Below are 21,169 nucleotides of genomic sequence, written 5' to 3'. Positions count from 1 at the left end.
CACACCCAGACCCCATGAGCGCCCCCCACATTACCATCCCTTTGCCTCTGCTGCTCCCCTTCCCCCGCCAAAGAAAACAAGTGGTTCTTTGATTCAGAATGACCTTCCCATTCTCATCCGGACCTGCAGAGGCACAATTTTCATTGAACAACCAACAACTATACCTAAATTCTTAATTTTATTTTCTGTTATGACTTTCCTATGTATATTCAAAATAAGAAACTCTTGCCAAATTTTGTTTTGCAGTCACTTCTCATTCACATAAACATTTTCCTATTCTCTTGCTAACACTTTTCAAATAAACTATTTGCTTAAACTAGAACACAAAACTCCTGTGTTCTGCCAAATGAGCTTTACTGTATTTTCTTATTCTTGAAAATTATTTAAAGCTGCACTCAAAAAAAAAAAAATGCAAAAAGCCCCAACTTTCCAGAAATTTCTACTGTACTTTTTTCTGTGGCCCCAAGGTAAAGGAGGTGTGGCAGTGATGAGCGTGGTTCTTGGGGAAAGTTCTGCTAAAGAAAGCTTGTTTGCAGGTATATTGGCAAAGGCTAGAACTCAATGGAAGCTTTTGGGAAAAGAAAGAAAACTACATTTAAAGACTCATTTATATTAAAAAAAAAAAAAGATATACTTCTAAACATTTTTAATTTTGAAAAGAAAACCATTTTATGTGAAGTGCTCTTTCATGTGGGTAAAGAAAAAATATGCAGCTATCCCCTGGCTGGCTCCGTGCACCTCCGTGTGCAGGCTCACTGTTGCAGCCCGACTTCAGGCCCTGGTGCTGCCAGCTGGCACAGCCCCTTCCTGCAGCCCCTCTCATCACACACAACTGATGCCTGGGACTACCAAACAGTATATAGAGCTTATGGTAGAACAACAATAACCAAAGTCTCTAAAAAAGAGGATGAATCAGGTATCAAAGTGAAATTAATATAAGAATGCGAAAGACATCCGACCCTGTCTGGAAATACCCCACGGAGCAGGAGGCGCTGCAGAGAGCGCTGAGAAGGCCCAGGTACAGGCTTTCCACCCACACGCATGGGAGGGGCCTTCTGTACCTTTAGAACCTCACCCCAAAGACGTCAATAGGAAATCCGTAAAATACAGACAGCAAACAAAATGCCCAACTTCACTAGCTGAATAAATAAAAACTAATAATGCAAAATTTTTCTGCTCCAAAGTTACCCAACATCCAAATGTGAAACCGCTGACACTGGGGAGGATGGGAGCTCCTGCTGTGGGGACTGCAATCTCTATTGTGTGTCTTACGCACTTGGCCCAGTGACTTTCTAAAGCCTTGAATGTGTGTGTTTATGTCCTTTAACTGAATCTCATTTCTAGGAATCCAACTGAAAGGAGGTATCTAGGCAGGGATTTAAGAACTAAGAAATGCATCACATTATTATAACAGCGAAAAGTGGTAAATTCACAAAAAAATCCCATAGTGGTCTAGTGAAATGATAGCTATTCTTCACAACATTCAATATTCACCAGGTCACTGACACACACACGTGATGACGGTGACTGGGCCATCACAACCTTCAGTATTCACCAGGTCACTGACGCACACACGTGATGACGGTGACTGGGCCATCACAACCTTCAGTATTCACCAGGTCACTGACGCACACACGTGATGACGGTGACTGGGCCATCACAACATTCAGTATTCACCAGGTCACTGACGCACACACGTGATGACGGTGACTGGGCCATCACAACATTCAGTATTCACCGGAAGGCGCGACTGGTCACAGGCCCCCATCAGGAGCAGCATTTCTGTTAAGGTGCAAGGACCCCTTACGCATGCCCCAAGGCTGTCGCAGGTGGCCTGTCTGCATCCTCACCCCTCTCTGGCCCTTCTCCATTTTCTCTGACACTCAGACCCTCTGCTCGCTTGGCCTCATCTACCACAGCTGGTGTCTGCCTCCAGCCTCGCTACCATTCTGCTGGGGTCTTTGCCTCCAGCCTCGTGACCATTCTGTACTTCACAATCCCTATTCCCTTTAGTTACCAGAAGAAGAAGATACATGTAAATAACTATACAAATTGAAAACAATAAAGCTTGTTTCTAGTCCCTTCTTAACAGCCTTCTCTGGGGATGGAGTAGGAGGAAAAGGGATGGGGGAGGAGAGGGTTAAACAACAACACTGCCTTTTGATAGCATTTGGTGAGCAGTCCAAAACAGCTGCCTCTAATTTTCCAATAAAATCCTTGTAGAGACAGCTGGACGTGCATCAGATTTGGGGAATAAGCACCACACAGTGTGAGGGAAAAGGAGAGAGAGCAAGGCCCCAGCGAGAATTCGCAGCGCTGTCTCACCCACATTGTTCCCGAAGCTGAGCCCGTCAGAAGGCAGGTGGTCTCACCTTGGCGAGAACCCGGGGCTCAGCAGCCCTTCCTCTTCCTCAGGCCCACGTGCTGCTGGTTGTCCCCCATCCAAATCAGCAACTCCTGAGGAACTTAGTAGGAAGCAGGGAGAGAACAGTGAGACGCACGCAGCCATTCTAGGGACAGCCCTGGAGTGCAGTCCACGCGACAGAAGACGGGAAAGAGGGCAAGGGCCCCAGGGACAGCACCTGCTGGGACTATGATTTTCCATATGTGCCAGTGCACAGAGAACCATGTGGGGAAGGCAGGAGGCTTCAAAGCAGTGAGACAGGGACCAGATAAGTTGTGCAGGCAGTGGTCCTGGAGAAGAAGCTGCCCAGCAGGTGAGAGACAACGACCAGGCCAAGCCAGCCCACCGTCTAGCCCAGTGATGGGTGGGCCACATACAGCCCTCGCCTGTTTGAGGGGAGAGAAAGAAAACAACAGAAAGAAAGGGAGAAAGGGAGGGAGCGGAAGAGGAGGAGAAAAAGAGGGAACAAACCAAACAAGGGCTATGACAAATGAGTTTAGAATAAGGGGTAGGGAACAAGACATGAGATCCTTGAGTCAGAGACAGAAGATGTGCTCAGAAGCAAAAAGAGTATAACTGGTACCAGTTGCCCAAGCTCTAACTCCGAAGGACCAAAGTGAATGGGACCAGGTGATGCCACACACAGAAGTGGCTGAATGAGAGCAGGAAACCTGGGCTCAGGGACCCCCAAGTCCTTTATAATGGGCAGTAACCTTGTCTGACTTTTGCCCTGAAGCAAGATATGATTTTTATGACCCTGGCCCGTAAGCATGCCTGCCCTCTGCTCTGGAGGGAGACACCGTCTCTGTCTTCTGGGGCAGTCGCTGTACAAACATCCTCACAAAGATCGTCTGGACAAAGGTAGTGCTGCTTCTCCTGAGACAGGCAGAAACACGAGGCAGTGGGCCACTGTCTCACAGCACTAGTTCCAAATGTATCACATTCCAAAACCTGGAGATGAAGACATCAGAACATATTAAAATACCTATTCTATCTGCAGTACTCAGGGTACGGAGCTGAGTAACAGAAAAAAACTCGTTACAAAACTAAAATACTAATCCCAGTGCTAATCAGATTGAACAATACATCACAAAATCACAATTAAGCTTGGTTACTATTTTTTAAAAACTTGGGGTTCATGTTAGGAGCTCTGGTTTCCAACAAATTAACCCTGGCTACTAAGTGGAAGTTAAACTATCAAATGGCACTAACTCAGAAATTTTAAAAAATACACTTCTGAAGAATTCGTGGATCAGCTCCATACAGAGAGAGCAGGATTACAATGAAACCATGACAAGCTTGCAGGACGCAGGGAAAGCAATGCTTCAAGGGAAATGGGCAACTTTAGACTAGAAAAGACACACTAATGAACTTAAGATATTAGATAGACAGAAAAGATAACTGAAGAAAAGAGATAAAGAGTAGAAGCCAGTGACACAGAAAACAACAATATGACGTTGATGTGAACTAACTTTGAACGAGACTAGAGGAAATACATCGGGAAAGATTGATCACAACAAACAGAAGACATTAATAATACTTTTAAATTGAAAAGAGAACATGATCATACAGCCGACTTTATAAAGATGAAGTATTATCAACTCTCTATTAATAAATTAGAAAACCCAGAAAAAAACAGACAAATGCCTGGCAAAAGTGTAAAATAATGAAACTGGTTAATAAAAAAATTGAAAGCTTAAAAAAAAATGGTAAGTACAAATGAAACCAAAGTAATAGTTACAATTTTTTTCCACAAGAAAAACTTCAGGCCCAGAGAGTTTAACAAAAAGAATCCTACCAAATACTCAGATCATCCCAATCTTACATAAACCCTTCCAAAAATAAAAAAATAAAAAGACAACACCCTTCAAGATGTTTTAAGAGAAGTATATACCTGGATACAAAACCAAAGATAGTAAGAAAATGAAAAACTGTAAGCCCATTTCGTCATGAATATAAGTGTAACCACTCTAAACAAAATGTCAGCAAGCAAAAGCCAATGGCATATTACAAAAAAAGAACCAAGTTAGTTTATCTCAGGAATGCAAGAATGACTGAACCTGAGAAAATCTTAAACTAACATGAACTCTATTAGCAGAATAAGAGATGAAAACCATATGATCATCTCAATAGATGTAGAAAAACTAATAAAACTCAACAGAAATGCCTTTGAAAGCTCTTAGACAGCTATGAATAAAGTGCTAATGTGGTAAAGGGTGTTTCTCAAAATCCTAGAATGGGCGTCATCTTAAATGGAGAAAACGTAATAAAGTGAAAGCATAAAGACTGGAAAGGAGAAAACAGAATTATCATTGTTTGCAGAGGATACAACTGCCTACATAGAAAACACAAAATAATACCGGCAAATCATTAGAAATAAAAGTGTATTAAAGCAGCTTGATGTAAGAGCAATATTAAAAAGCTCAATTACATATATTTGTAAAAATTAGAAAAATAATCTTTAAAAGAAAAACATTTACAATGGCAACTCTAAAAGCACTTAGGAATAAATCAAACAAAAATGTACAATATCAGTACACAGAAAACTATGAAACTTTATGATGGAAGACATTTTAGAACTCAAATAAATGGGAAAATAAGCCATTTGGAGGATGGTAAAACCTAAAATCATAAAGATCGTTTATTCTCCCTACATATTCCTATAGATTCTATGCAATTTAATAAAATCTTAAATTTTTCTTGAATGTCACAAATAAATTCTAAAATTCATATGGAATCATAAAGGAACATGTCCTACCAGACATCAGGATGTAGGTAACAATGGGATGCTGATACTGGGATAGATCAACTAACTGATCAATGACAAATGGCCCTGCACATTTATGGGGCTTTGATGTGTGTGTGAGGTTTAAATGAAAGATCAGCGGAAAAAAAGAAGCCAGGCAAGGTGGTGCATGCCTGGAGTCCCAGCTACTTGGGAGGCTGAGGCAGGAGGATCACCTGAGCCCAGGAGTTTGAGGCTGCAGTAAACTATGTGCCTTTGCAGTCCAGCCTGGGTGACAGGGCGAGACTCAAAAAGAAAAAACAAAATGAAAAGAAGACACTCTTCAGGAAAGGGAAGTGGAGGTGAAAAACGACTGTCCATTCCATATGGAGAAAAGGAAAATTGTACCCTTATTTTAGACCATACAAAAATCAACTCAATCTACTCTAAAGGTTTAAAGTTTTAAACTTCTAGGAAAATACAGATGAATATTTTCTCACTTTGGGTTAGAGCAAAATTTTTAAAACACAGGAAACTGTGTGTAAAAGACAAACTGGCAAATTTGGACAAGGATATGCTATAAATTTTATTAAGTTTAAAACTAAAAATAAATAGCAACTAATACTGACACATGTACATTTGCTAAAACTTTTTCAACAGGCAAGGGAATAACTTCAACAGCATCTACTTTGGCAGCAGTGAGGTCAGGGGACTGGAAGGGGTGGTGTGCATGGGTGAATGGAGACGGGAAGGGGTGGTGTGCATGAGTGAATGGAGATGGGAAGGGGTGGTGTGCATGGGTGGAGACGGGAAGGGGCGGTGTGCATGGGTGAATGGAGATGGGAAGGGGTGGTATGCATGGGTGAATGGAGATATGAAGAGGTGGTGTGCATGGGTGAATGGAGACGGGAAGGGGCGGTATGCATGGGTGAATGGAGACGGGAAGGGGCGGTATGCATGGGTGAATGGAGACGGGAAGGGGCGGTGTGCATGGGTGAATGGAGGCGGGAAGGAGCGGTGTGCATGGGTGGAGACGGGAAGGGGTGGTGTGCATGGCATGAGTGAATGGAGATGGGAAGGGGTGGTGTGCATGGGTGAATGGAGACGGGAAGGGGGTGGTGTGCATGGGTGAATGGAGACGGGAAGGGGGTGGTGTGCATGGGTGAATGGAGACGGGAAGGGGTGGTGTGCATGGGTGAGTGGAGACGAGAAGGGGTGGTGTGCATGGGTGAGTGGAGACGGGAAGGGGTGGTGTGCATGGGTAAATGGAGACGGGAAGGGGGTGGTGTGGCTGAATGGTGGCTATTGCCAGGGTTTAGTTCCAGGATTGGGAGATGGGCTCAAGGGGGCCTATTATTAAGGATAATTCTTTTTTTTTTTTTTTTTTTTTTTTTTTTTTTTTTTTTTTGAGACGGAGTCTCGCTCTGTCACCCGGGCTGGAGTGCAGTGGCCGGATCTCAGCTCACTGCAAGCTCCGCCTCCCGGGTTCACGCCATTCTCCTGCCTTAGCCTCCCGAGTAGCTGGGACTACAGGCGCCCGCCACCTCGCCCGGCTAGCTTTTTGTATTTTTTAGTAGAGACGGGGTTTCACCGTGTTAGCCAGGATGGTCTCGATCTCCTGACCTCGTGATCCGCCCGTCTCGGCCTCCCAAAGTGCTGGGATTACAGGCTTGAGCCACCGCGCCCGGCTTATTAAGGATAATTCTTTCCTTATTGTCATTTCCTTATTAATAAGGAAAATAAAAGATACACAGGAGTCAATGATAAACTCTTGCAAAACAAGGATTATGACAGCTCCAATTCTGAGCATCTGAGCCTTTCTAAAAGTAAAAATGAAAAAAGAAACGAATGACCTACTTATTCCTGTCTTAACTTCTCCCATGGCATCCAAGTAAGAGAATCAGAGAGAAGGTCTGAAGCAAACCATAACACTCCCAGACCACAGCATGTGTGGTACTGATGGCGGTGGGCTAAGTCTTTGGACAGACCTGCAGAGGGAGATTCAGAAGAACATCCAGCAAGGAGCTGCAGAAAGTTTCATTTGAAAAACAGATATCTATTAAGATACAGAAGTGAAGTGAAGGACTGATAGTTTTTAAGGCCAGATTTGCAACTTAAATATCATTTCAGTCACTTGGTAAAAAGAGCATGACTTTTGATAGGCATAAATTTAAAACTGGAGGGAAGGGTGGAGAAGTAAAAGTTTTCAACAGCTTCAATACCCAGTTTCTGAATTTTTGGGACATCACCGTATCAAGAAAGCCCCGAGTCACACAGATTTCAGTGCAAGTGTCAAATAACAAACATGTCTGTTTTGCCTTAAAATCTCAAGACACTCCTCAAACTGATCCAGAAACTTGAAATAATAGTTCTTATTATCTCTGAATGTGCATGCACTGCCCTGAGGTGTTGAACATGAGAACTTCGCAGTCAATGACACATCTATAAGCCATTCACATATATGCATCTTCAGGAAAACAGGTTAAACTGCATCATATATAAAAGCAGTACTTACATTAAGTTAAAAACATATTTGAGTGGGTGTTTTGTTTCACAGTTAAGTAGTTAACTATTTTAAAGAGTTACTAAAACCAGGCATTTGATGAATGAGAGCAGCACAGCAAATGGAACTGGAACAAAGTCTAAAAATCCCACATAAGGATGTTATGAAATAATGATTTCAATAGTAGCTCATGGTAATGTTTCAACAATGAAGAAAGTACTTTAAAAGACAATTTTGAATTACACAAAGCACTTTAAATTCCATCAAGTTACAAGCTTTAAGAAAGCTTCTGAAAATAAATTGGCAGCACTGTGGACAAGCTGGTAAAGTGGGCAGAAATGTATTAATTAACATTCTTTCTCATCACCAAGCCAACTAACTACACACTTCATTACGTATGGAAAAGAAAAACTAATAGTTCATTAAAAGCAAAGACTAACAAGCCCTACAGTATAAAAATCATAATATTATATTATGGTGAGCGTGGAAGAGGGAGAAAAAACGCACAGCAATTTTACCAAAAAAGAGATGTTGTATATATTGTTTTGGGGAATTTTCTCTAAAATATCTTTCCCTTCTCTAAAATATTTCAAATATGAAAACTGGAAAATGCAACTGATAATAAAACAAAGAATAACTTCAAGATGAGCATCCGTCAGATTTTTTATTTTTTAAAAAAGTCATATTTTTTCATTTTTAAAAAAAGTCATCTATTTAGGGTCTCCTCTTTGGAAGGTAATAGGTTGGGAGGCATCAGAGGACAAAGGTGGACAAGCTCTGTTGGTTTTCTATGACCAAGGTTTATTTTAAAAGACGAAAACACATAATAGTTTCAGTATCTGTCCTTTCCTGGCCAAGCTTGTATAAAACCACAACGCAACCCAGCAGCTCTTCTGGAAACACACTGGGCAGCCCAGGAACCACTTAGTATGGTAATCAATAAAGCTCCTGACTTTCGACTTCTTGACCCTCAAAAGGGTCAAGAGGTGCCATTCAACGTATGTTATTAACATGTTCTTGTTGCTTTATGGGCGAACATCATTTTATACCATTTGAAGCAGCATTCGTCCATGCCCACAAGGCAAGTCTATGTGCTGGTACTCAGCGTCCTTATCTGGCATGTATTCAGAGCAATCCTGATGATCTCAACTCACTGGGAGCAGACATCAGTTAAAGCTAGGCTAGTGCCTGACTTCTCTTAAAACCTGCACAAACTGAAAAACTGAACCAGATTTCATTAATTACAAATTTATTGCTTATTCTTCCCCAAATGAGTTTTCCTGAACATAAGGGAAATGGCCATTTCAACAAAACAAAGTGCTGAAAGGACAGCAGTTAATGTACATTCCACACACATCTGTTTGAGGGTTACTGTCTTCATTCGCTTATGTATCAACGGGATTATACTGTAAGTCTAATAATGTTCACCAAAGAGACATTTATAAAAGGGAAAATAAAAAACAGGAACAACCAAAATTTCTAGCAGTGGACGAACATTAAATAGAGTATGGAAGATTTGTAGTTTGGAAGACTATGCACTCATTAAAAGGAGAGACATGTCATGACATGAGAGATGTTCATGATAATTTCATATGAAACAGCAAGTTATAAAACAGTATGATCAAATTTCTGTAAACACAAAAATATACACATATAGAATAAAACAATAGGGGTCAAAAGAATGCTGTTTCTGCAGAATGATAGAGATTTGTGTTTTATTTTGCATTTGTATTTCCAGAAATTTCTACAGTGAAACATAACTTCTGTAATAGGCACATGTTAAAGCAAACATGCCTTACCACAGGCTAAATGCTTTAACAAAAAGTATGTAAAATTAGAAAACCACACAATAGGTTTCTAAGAACCAGTCAGGGGCTGGTCTATTTGGTACTTGGCGCCTCTGCATTTTTTGTCTTGGATAAAACAAGCATCTCAGTCTGGGGTGGGAGGTGGGGAGCCACTGAGGCTCACATACTCTTTGGGCTGTGCTACCCACTAGGAAATCTAGACAAGATCCCTGACTGCAAGAAGCCCCATCATGATATTAGAGGAAAGTCAGAAACATTTTACCTTGGCAGATCATAGCACTTCAAGTTCCACCCCAAAGATGCAGCTTTTCCATCCCCAGGAAATCCAAGCGGGGGCTCGGGTTTGCTGGTAGAACTCTTAGTCACTGACCCTGATTCCTTGTCTCAGGAGTAAAGTTGCCTCCGATTCTCATAGGGAACACGTCTCCTCAATTTGTATTCTAGGCCAGCTACTATCTGCAGGCCCTGGTCAAATTAACTTATCCCTCATGAGATTGCCTCACCTGGGCGTATGCTCCTGGTGGAACTCAATTTGTACAAGAGAAATGCAAATCTATTTATGCATCTCCAACTCAATAAAAACTGGAAGATTTACTATGGGTTAATTCAATTAAGAATTTTTCACACTGGACAACAGTAAAGCCTTGATATATAAAACTTGCACAGTCTGGAACTGACAAAGTTTGCAATCTATCTTGTTGAGTAATCATGGAAAGAATTTTGTTTACACCTAACTTGAGAAATAAAGTTTCTAAAATGCATTTAAACAAATATTTAACCTAACCAACTATGTGCAAACTGTTTTTACTATTTCAGCTTTCCAAAACACTGTACTACTAAAATTGGTTTAAAACATGAAAGCATACTTAACCTGGGCTTTCTGTACTATTTTTTGACTGAAACTGTGTAGAATTTAAGGCAAACATTCAACCCAGCTTTTGGCCAGTATAACAACAATTGAACAGTAAGAACCTCGGGGTGGGGGAAATAAGGGGAGAGAAGAGAAAGACACTGAAGCTCATTAGCCTCAGCACTACAGAGATTATGGAGACTCCTGATTCTATCACTGATTTACTGAGGATTCCTCAAAAGCCTAACGAAGTTATTACTCAAAAAGTTTTTGTTTTGTTTTGTTTTTTTTTTTTTGAGACGGAGTCTCGCTCTGTCGCCTGGGCTGGAGCGCAGTGGCCGGATCTCAGCTCACTGCAAGCTCCGCCTCCCGGGTTTACGCCATTCTCCTGCCTCAGCCTCCTGTGTAGCTGGGACTACAGGCGCCCGCCACCTCGCCCGGCTAGTTTTTTGTATTTTTTTAGTAGAGACGGGGTTTCACCGTGTTCGCCAGGATGGTCTCGATCTCCTGACCTCGTGATCCGCCCGTCTCGGCCTCCCAAAGTGCTGGGATTACAGGCTTGAGCCACCGCGCCCGGCCTCAAAAAGTTAGTTTGCTTTTCAATGTGGCAGTTTGGAAATGGAGAGAATGGGGTTATTGTGACGACAAATCCATGGGGCCAGCACGTGGCTCTGGAGCGCTCACACCAGGAACTGCTGTGGGCACAGGCTCAGACCACGGTGGCCCAGGCCCCTCAGCAGCGTGGTGGTCAGGAAGGGGGTCAGGGAATTTTTGTTGAAGTATTTAGCCTGCAGAGCCAGCAACAAGGAAAACTCAGCGGTTCACAGCTCCAGGCCTAGCAGACCCGGGAGGCAGCCAGAAGACTCGGGGGCACAATACACGCCTCAGGAGCTGCAAGTGGATTCATAGGGTTGGGACCCAAGGTCCACATGGGAAGTGACCACTGAAGATATAGGTTGATCCAGATCAGGCAGGGTCTGGTGGGCCCTGTTAACACATTTTAATTCTCCAAAGGCAGTAACTTTACCCAAACATCAAACACCTCCATTCTACCCTCAACTGCTCCCATAACCAAGTGCCACCTAACCTGTTTTTTTAAAAAGAGGATTCAATATATTTGCAAGAGACCTATCTGATAAAGGACTGTTATCTAACATATGCAAAGAACTCTCACAACTCAACAATGAGACAACAGCCTGATTAAAAAAGGGGCCAAAAACCTTAACAGGTACCTTAGCACAGAAGACACACAGATGGCAAGTGTGCATAGGAAAAAATGCTCCACACCACATGTCCTCAGGGCACTGCAAAGTAAAATGACAATGGGACACCATTACACACCTATCAGAATGCCAAAACCCAGAACAATGACAACAGCAAACACTGGGGAAGATGTGAATGAACAGGAACTCTCATTTGTTACTGATGGGAATGCAAAATGGTACAGTCATTCTGAAAGACAGGCAGTTTCTTATAAAACTGAGCATACTCTTTCCTTACAAAGCACACTGCTTGGCATTTACCCAAAGCAGTTGAAAAGGCGTGTCCACACAGGAACCCACACAGAGGTGTTTATGGCAGTTTTATTCATATTTGCCAAAACAATCAAGATGACTCCTTCAAACGGGTGAATGGATACATGAACTGGTACATTCAAATAACGGAATATTAGTCACTGCTAAAAAGAAATGAGCCACCAAGCCAAAAAGACACGGAGGAATCTTAAATGCATATTACTGAGAGAGAGAAGCCAATCTGAGCAAGTTACATGCCATGTGATTCCGAATATATGACATCTGGAAAAGGCAAAACTATGGAGACAGTGAAAACATGAGTGGTTACGATGGGTTGGAGGGGAGGGAAGAAATGAAGAGGCACAGCACAGGGAGGTGTTAGGGCCATGAAAGGACTCTGTGTCGTCCCATGATGGTGGACACATACATCATATATCTGTCCAAATCCACAGACTGTCCAATAAAGGACTGTTATCCAAAATACACAAAGGGAAGGGCATAGGCATTCTCTCAAATGTGATGTGATACAGGAGTGAACCCTCACGTAAACTGTGGACTTGGGGCAATCATGATGTCACTGCAGGTTCATTACGTGTAACAAGGGAACCACTTTAGGGGGTGGGATATGTTGATATGGGGGAGGCTGGGCCTGTGTGGGCGAGGGCAACACATGGGAACTCTACTTTCTACTCAATTTAACTGTGAACCTAAAGCGTCTCTAAAAAATAAAGTCTAGTAAAAAAACAGAAGGCTCATCAGACTTGCTTCTTAGCTCTACCTAAGGCCTACTTTGTTTGGCTTTGTTAAAATCAAATGATGAGCAAATGGAGGTGCTAGACACCCCAACAAGAGAGACTTTCTCCTGCACATAATCAACAGTAACGTAACTGAAAGAAAGGAAGGTCCTCAACGTGTGATTCTGTGTTACTTAAGGCCCTTTCATCCTGAGAACTACCTTTACTCCTCCTCCACTTTTTGGGGAAGATATAACCCAGGGCAACTGGAATTTGGACAAGTATAAAAAAAGGTATGTGACATAAGCAATCAGCTAACAACATGCCTTCAAATGGGTCAGACTAATACGGTGTCATCCTTAAATGTAAAATCATCTAGAGTTTCTCCTTCCTCAACCTACTCCCTTTTTTCAAAGGAGAAGGGATATTCCACAGAGTTCTTTGCTCTCCCCTCCACCGTGACACCTTATGGTCTTCTTGGATTCAAAGGCTCAGCAATTTCCCCTCCTTTACTTCTAGGCAGGATGAAACCAGGTTCATGATGCTGGTCTTTTTTTTTTTTTTTTTTCCAGTTTGAAATTAATAGTAAAAATACAAAACTAAAAAAAAGTTGGGGGGTGGGGTGCAGCAAGGTTGCTAGAATATATCCAAACCAAACAATGGTTACTGCTTGGATGGGAACTGGGATTAGGGAGTTGAAGGAACTGTCAAGGAAGCACTTTGGTTTATTCAATGTTGTTTGAATTTCAATAAGAAAAAAAATTTGTACAAGTCCTTTATTTGACAAATGTGTGAGTGCCTGCTATGTGCCAATAAATTTTAAAAGAATGAAGAAAAAAGGCAATATTTATAGATACCAGTACCAGGTACAAATGAAGTCAACTGCCAAACTTACATTAAAATAAGTCTATCCCACTCTATAGCAAATTAAACAGCTAAGGAAGATACTTTTTTCTAAACACCATTCCAAACGTTGTTTGGCAAACACTGCAAGTCAGAACACAAATCAAGAACTTTGGCAGCCTTTTTTGACAATTACATTTTCAACCATGCGTGAAGCACATCCAAGAGCAGGAAGTGTTAAGTCCTCACCAGATGGTTCTCCCCCACCACTGGACTTTCAAATTCAGTTGTACAAACATCTTCTCTTTGAATGATACTTAAGAAAGGAAAACAGCAAGCCAGAAACTGGAAGGAATATTCACAGTGTATATCTACAACAAAAGATTTGTATCCAGAAGACATAAACAATGTTTACAACTCAATAAAATACCTTCAAAATGTGCAAGAGATCTGAACAGACATTTCATAAAAGAAGTAAGAATGGCCAACATGTAAACAAAAAGATGCTCAGTATCATTACTCACCAGGGAAATGCAAATAATAACCAAAATAAGGTAGATTACATACCCAAGAGATGACTAAAATTAAAAAGACATACATCAAATACTAGTGAATACTGGTGGATCAATGAAATCTCATGCATTGTAAAGAAAAAGGGAAAAGGGCATAAATACTAAAAAACAGCTTGTTAGCTTTTCATGAAGTTGCAGACACGCTTCCCATATAAATCCAGCAATTCCACATCTATGTATCAGCCAGAGAAATGAAAACATACATCCCCACACAAAATCTTCAACAGAATTTTTCATGATAGTCTGTCTACTATATTAGCCAAAGAGTGGAAACATCCAAAATACCCACTGACTGATGATGGATAAACAAATGGCGAACTAATCACACAGTCGAATACCACCCAGCAAACAAACCACTTACACAGATGCACACACTCTGCTTTAAAACACCAGTCAGACCACAAGAAGCCAGACACAAGAGTGCACGCTACATGGTTCCCCAGGTGAGAGTCCAGAGCTGGCAGAGGCAGGTCACTGCTGCATCTGATCCAGGTGGGAAGGGCTGCTTGCCAAGGGGCAAGAAGGAACCTTTGTGGGAGGAAGGGCAGAGGCATTCTCTAAAGCTTGATGGTGGTAGTAGATCCAGGGGTATAGACATTTGTCCAAACTCATTACAACACTGGATTCATTTACTTCATGTAAATAAACTATACCTCACTACAGTAGATTTAAATCAAAAGCAATGGCATGTAAGTTGGGTCACAGAGAATGGCATTGAAGTGTAGATTCTTGCACTGTCCAGAAAGAAGGTACATATACGACTCCTGCTCTCCACTTCACAGGGCCTGGGACCAAATGGGAAGGGTTGGCCTCTGATGGAAGGTGAAAGCGAGCAAATCACTAGGCCACATGCAGCCCCCAGGCCCCAGACCAAGGGCAAAGAACCTGCTTGTGCTAAGGCAGCTCAGGTCCTGCCACAGCCGAGGCTGCAGGGCCCCACCAAAGGGCTCCTTTCCTGCCTCCAAATCACACCCTAACATTGCACTTATGCCACATGGGTGCGGACATGGCCAGGACGGATTGGACCTACTCCTCCAGGCACCCATGAAGAAAACCACCCAATGCCAGCAGAGCATCTGGTGATCAGATGCAGCTGAAGTTGAGATTTAGAGTCCAGGTTTCTCGAAAGCCGGGTTGCTTTTTTCTCTGTCTGGATGGTCCCACCTCTCTGCCTGGTGTAACTTACATCCCAGGGGAGATTTCCAAACATATCCACGCCCAGGTCTCCATCTGAGATTCCTCTGTGAACGCGTGTGCACTGACATTAGGGGTTGCTAAAGCTAAAGCTCTCTGGTGACTGTCATGTGTACCCAAGGAGTGAGGATCACTGTTGGGGCAGAGTCCTTCAACTTTAATATGCCCAGGAAATACTAGGGGCTGTTTTTCTGAATTGTGGGCATTAGTTATTCATCTATCCATTCAATACATATTTGAGAACCTGCCATATACTGGGGAATCATCTAAATTGGGAAGACAAAAGTGAACAGAACACTCGAGAATCCTGGCCCTCATGGGCTCAGCATCTAGCGGGAGATGGGTAAGAGAAAAGGTAAGCGAGGCACTATGCTAATGATACCAGTGAAGCTGGGGAGGAAAGGGGAAGGGTAGGTCTCTAGGCTGCACGCTTACGGAGCATGGTCACAGAAGGCTTCCTAGTGCTGGTGCCATTTCAGCCCAGACCCGAAGGAACACATGGGAACTGGGGCTCTGAGCATGGCAGGCAGAGGAAACCAGGCAGAGGCGCTAAGGCAGGAGAACGGAGTCTCCTGTGAGCAGCTGGGATGACACAACATGGGAACCTGGCAACGACTCTGTGTTCTTGAGATGGGGATCCACAGTGGGACTGTAAGCAGATGTGTGACTGCATCGCTGTGACTACTTTGCTGAAAATGGACCAAAGTCAGGGCAAAGGCAAGAGCGGAGACGTGGGTTTGGAAGGCGAGGCTGACAGGATTAGTGGACAGGTGCTCATACTGTGGAAGTGGAGCTGACAAACCTTACTGAGAACCTGAGGTGTGCTATCAGAGATGACTCCAGGATGGCTCCCAGGTTTCTGGCCTGAATGAACATTTGGAAGGATGAAGTTCTGATCCATGGAGCTGGACCACGGCTGCAGGAAATCACAGTTTAATTTTGAGCATAATGAGACACCTATTCAACCAGAGGTTGTCGAATGTGGTCTGGAGACCCCTGGAAATCTCAGACTCTTTTGGAGTTCTGCGAAATCAAAATGATTTTTATGATACTGAGAGGTCACTTTTCGATGGCACTCTCACCCTCCCTTAAGCATACACGGTGTTTTCCAGAGGCCACACGACATGTGCTGACGGTATCATTCTGACAATGGAATAGGGGCCTGCATGTTTTTAGATGTTTTAATTTTTAACCTGGTAATTATCAACAGATACAACTCACATAAAATCTCTGTGTCCTCAGTAATTGAAGAGTGTCAGGCAGTTCTGAGACCAAGAAGTCTGAGCAGCCCGTGTCGGACACCCAGAGGGAGATGTCTAGGAGACAGCTGATGGTATGAGTGTGGAGTTCAGGGAAGAAGCTGGATCTGGAGATGTGGTCTGGGAAGCATCTTTACAGAAATGAGTCATGAGTGAAATCACCAACAGAGGAAGAGCAGGAAGAGATGGGACGCTGGCAGAGTCTGACGGCACGTTTAGGCCTTAGGAAGACCAGGAAGAACCAGCAAGAGACTGAGAGGGAGCAGTCAGGTGTGGGGAGCCAAGACAGCATGGTGTCCCGGAAGCCAGGCAGAGGATGTTTCCAGGAGAAGAGGGGACACCATGCCAGGCGTGCAACAGGTCTGACTGGAGGATGGCCAGGAATTGAGCAGCTGGCACTGGATTCAAGAGCAGATGAGGAGGAAAGAAGTCCAGACAACATAGGAGTTTTAAGGGAAAGAAATGCAACAGTATTTAAGGGGCAGTGGGGCCCAAAAGGCTTTTAGTTTTTAACATAAAAAAATGACACCAGTTCTGCAGGTTGGGAATGAATAGGAAAAGAAAAATACTAAAGAGGGAAACAAGGAGAGATGAGATTCCAAAACAACGTCCTCCAAAAATGAATGTCTTCTGCCCAAGCAGGTGGGGTCTGCCCTGGCCGAGAACAGACAGTGCCGCCACAACACCAGGCTGCAGAGCGAACGCGGTTCCCGCCTGGATTTGTAGTGAAACAGACAGCAGTTGAGAATGAGGAATGAGGATGGAGGTGGTGGTGGTGCAAGCAGACGAGGTATGAAGAACATCGGAGAGCTGTGGAGCCAATGGCTAGACATACACGTATTCACAGCATCAAATGCCTGATTGTGATCATGAACTGAAATACAACAGTTACACGGGGTTGTGTGCTTTTCTCCAGCCATGTTTATTTGCACAGGAACAGGCAAGTAGGCAAAAAGTTGGACTTCACTGGTGCGTTTTAGCCAAGAATTAGAACAAAAGCAGCACAGGACAGTATGAGCAAGCCAGGAGCTTGGATCTGCGAGGAGGAATGTGAGCTCGGGGAGCATACAGTGACAAAGGGAGGGCAGCGGCTGACGTGATCTGGTCAAAGTAGATTCAAAGCCGAGTGGTTTCTTTTTTTGCGGAGGCCAGGGTGTCTGGAAATATCAATGAGTAGCAAGAAGGACACCTACTTCACCCTCCGGGCCTCGCCGAGAGGACGAGAAGTGTAGGAGAGACAACGGCAGCACTGTGAGTGTCCTGGGAGAACGCCACGTTTGTTAAAGGGAGATGGAAAGAAACTGCCGCCCAGAGGCTGTTGAGAATAAACTCCAGAGAACACAGGAAAAGCTGAGGAGCAGGGGATGGTGTCAAAAAAGAGACTGCAAGGAGCTCCTCAGAGATGAGTCTGAAATATGAGGGATCACCTGGAGCTTTGGCCTTGTGGAAAGAGCCCAGGGATGGGGCATGCCATTGGTCGTGGGGTCCCCAGGCATGGGAGTGGGAAGGCTGTGACGGACGAGGGCAGAGCGCTGGGCTCAGCAGCACGGAGTTCTAGGTGCCCACTCGACTTCTGGCAGCACGGGGTGCTTGAAGGGGCAGCTTAACTCAGAGCGTAGAGGCCATGGAGCCTCCTTTGAATGGTGGCCTAGAGAGAAGAGTCATCTTACTCCAAGTGCAGGGATCCCTCCTGGCTACTTCTGAAGATTTTACAGTTTCTCTATTGTACCCAATGGATTTTTAAAATCATTGGGTAGTAGTAACGAAGGTAAAGAAAACTAAACCTAGCTTTTGAAATCTTGTATCTGAATGACAATACCAATTACACAAACTTTAATTAAGCTTTTACTTAAAAATGTACAAAATATCTGAAGACTCGTATCATAGTATCAGAATGGAACTGCTGTGAAAAACACTTTCTACTGGACTCTGAGGACAGCGCCAGAGCTTTCACTGTGTGTGAGCCGCAGGTTAAGGAGATGACTGTGAACCTCCTGCAGGACTTAGGGAATGCGTGTAAAATTGCTAAATGGAAAGCTTCAGTGAGTGTCACATTTTTGAGTTTTGAGGGAAAAGTCCTGTATACCCAGAAAAGAGTGGACAGATTTCCTACAGGCATGCACTTTTGGGGAACCACCCACCAAATCCCTGGGGTTCCCTCAGGAACCGCCAGGTGGACTGTTCAGACGAAGCTTGGGGAAGGGAGAGCCCGAGGTCAGCGTGTGTAACGCTACAGCTTTTAGACGTCCCACTCAGATACGCACATCCCGTGTGAAAGAAGAAATCGGGATTTCATGGAGTCTCTGCTTTCTTCTTTGTGAGTGCGGCAACAAATTCCGACAGTGCTCCGTGTCCTCGCTGTGGCTCAGACATCAACCTAGACTCTGTCACCTCATGCAAGAGGTCTGTCTGATGAAAACCACAGCAGAGGCATAGCCAAGACAGAGGTTAAGGAGACCCCTTTCAACCAGCATTTGCCAAGAGTGCCGGGCCAATCGCCTGGGACTCGTTTAATAGATTGTGCACCTGGCCTCTCCCCTGAGGGTTCTGATTCCTAGGTATGGTTTGGAACCCAGTCTGTGTTATTACAAAGCAAACCAGGTGATGTCTAACAGATGATCAAATTGGGGAAGCGTTACCTGGGATGATGAGAAAGTCAAGAAATACCCCTTTTTTGGCTTAAAATAACTTCAGCCAGTTTTCTGTCCCTTTCAACTAAGTCTTCCTTGATATAATGGGGGTCTTTGGACAACAGCAACTTTTCCAGAATTATCACATTTACCAATTTTTTCATGGTTCTCAAGACATTAAATTCTTTTAACTTTAAGGCAGCGCTTAAGACCTGCTAAGAATGAGCTTTTAAGACTTATGTAACTGACGAGCCACAAAAATCCATAAATAAAAATTAACACCTCAAATTAATATTTTCCAGTCGTATAATTAGACTTCCTTATGTTCCTTAATGCTAGGACAACCTTAAGCAACTTCTATCATTGAAATGTTTGTCTTTGGCATTCTGTTGAAAGGTCACACTCTCCCGTGTTTCTTTTCTTCTCATGCTTAGAAATCGAACAGGTTAAGGAACCTGGGCTACTTGCCCAGAACAATGTTAACAACAGTTAAGAGCGCTACGAACTAAAAGGAAAATAAAATGGTTTTCATTCATAATATGTTAATGAGGCTAAATCCAGAATGAGACCGTGTGCCACAAAGGTAAGACAACTTGAGTGATCTGCATTTGTTGAAATTACAGTTCCAGGGACTCGCGTATCGTCAATAAAGCTTACGCGCACCACATCTGTAAGCAATGTTTAGAGCGTTCCCAGGATTTACAATAATTCGTTCATTTTAAGCCTCTTTGCAAAAGTTCCTGAGAATTCCTATAAATATGTAGACATAAAAAACTACAATTACCAACTTCACAACACCACAGACTTCTGAGTCTGTACTTCCTTGTAAGCTGTGGATACCCATTCTTACTCTACAAATATTGGAGGTGGCAGCATTTCCTTAAAGAATTTTACTCTGACATTAAAGTTCCTAAGAGACACTAATTGAGCTTTTTTTTTGAGACAGAGTCTCACTCTGTTGCCCAGGCTGGAGTGCGGTGGCGTGATCTCGGCTCACTGCAACCTCCGCCTCTCAGGCTCAAGATTCTCCTGCCTCAGCCTCCTGGCACCACACCCAGCTAATTTTGTATTTTTAGTAGAGATGGGGTTTCACCATGCTGGTCAGGTTAACTGAGCTTTTATAAATGGAACTGTATGCACTTTTAAAAATAAATGAAAAGAAAATGCACATACTTTCAGTAAAACAAGAATTACAGTTATTCAAATAAAGTGACAATCACATCAATTTTATTTTATAACAAATAGAATCATGTCCCACTTCCAGAACAAAATAAATAGTAATGTTAATATAGAGATTTACTACTGGCCTTTTTTGTTAAAGAGTCTTAAAATGTTTCTTTGGACAATTTAAAAATTCTCAATCTTTTTTTTACTCCCATACAACCTAGCCCCCTGCCAAATAAAAATTAAGCATATTTTCTCCTATAGTTTGTGTATAGGTTATGTAATAGTACCTTTTATCTTTTAAGATACGAGATGAAACCCTACCTATGGACTGTAGTGAACATCCTACTTTATGCCTCTTATCTCCTTTAAATTCAAAATAGGTATTTCAAAAATAAAGTTAATATAGGTTTACAAGTAGGACTAGCTCACTCCTGAAAGTACTTTTAAGTAAATCTCCAAACACATTTCAAATACTCTCAGAGAGTCTGTTTATATTACAAAGTATCTTATCCACATTTCTTCAAAATAAACAAAAAAACCTCACAAAACATGAGAAACAAACAAGAAGATAAAATATAAAATCTTAATTTTTACCTATAAAATAAGGAAGCCAGTGAATAGCAATGCTAGAAATAAAATGCGAGATCTCCTAATTCCCTTCCCAAGTTTCATCCAGAAAGACAACAGTTAAAAAAAAGTAAATAAGAGCTTAAAAGAATCCCAAAGTTATCATTTCGAAAAGGAAAAGCAGCTGCATCTTCTTCTGCAGGTTAGAGGTAGTAAAGGCGGTTTGACAGTGACAGATTTGGCTCTCTGTGAATACTCTGGCCAACAAGAAAAGCCAGCTTGTGGGCGTACTGGCAAGGAGCAGGAACACGAATGACACCCTTTAGTGGAAGGAAAAAAAGGTTCTATTACTCTAGATTTCGCCTCTTTCAATTGCAAATCTCAGTATTAACCCTAAAA

General features: G+C 42.8%; 1 protein-coding gene across 5 annotated transcripts in view; it reads right to left on the bottom strand.

Moving 5' to 3' along the window:
- Positions 1-21,169, bottom strand: part of PIWIL1 (piwi like RNA-mediated gene silencing 1) — a 72,322-nt gene that overhangs the window by 17,418 nt on the left and 33,735 nt on the right. For 4 of the 5 annotated variants that reach the window (XM_045366338.2, XM_065525072.1, XM_045366339.2 and 1 more), the window contains one exon: positions 20,242-21,090. The exons of the other annotated variant lie outside the window; for it this stretch is intronic. In XM_045366338.2, coding sequence (XP_045222273.1) covers positions 20,974-21,090 — 117 coding nt within the window. In that variant the 3' untranslated portion in view covers positions 20,242-20,973. Of the gene's footprint in view, positions 1-20,241; positions 21,091-21,169 lie in introns of those variants that run through there. 5 annotated transcript variants of the gene reach the window in all.

The sequence above is a fragment of the Macaca fascicularis genome, chromosome 11 (genome assembly GCF_037993035.2).
Source record: "Macaca fascicularis isolate 582-1 chromosome 11, T2T-MFA8v1.1".
Classification (NCBI taxonomy): Eukaryota; Metazoa; Chordata; class Mammalia; order Primates; family Cercopithecidae; genus Macaca; species Macaca fascicularis.
This window is presented reverse-complemented; position numbering and strand designations above follow the sequence as displayed.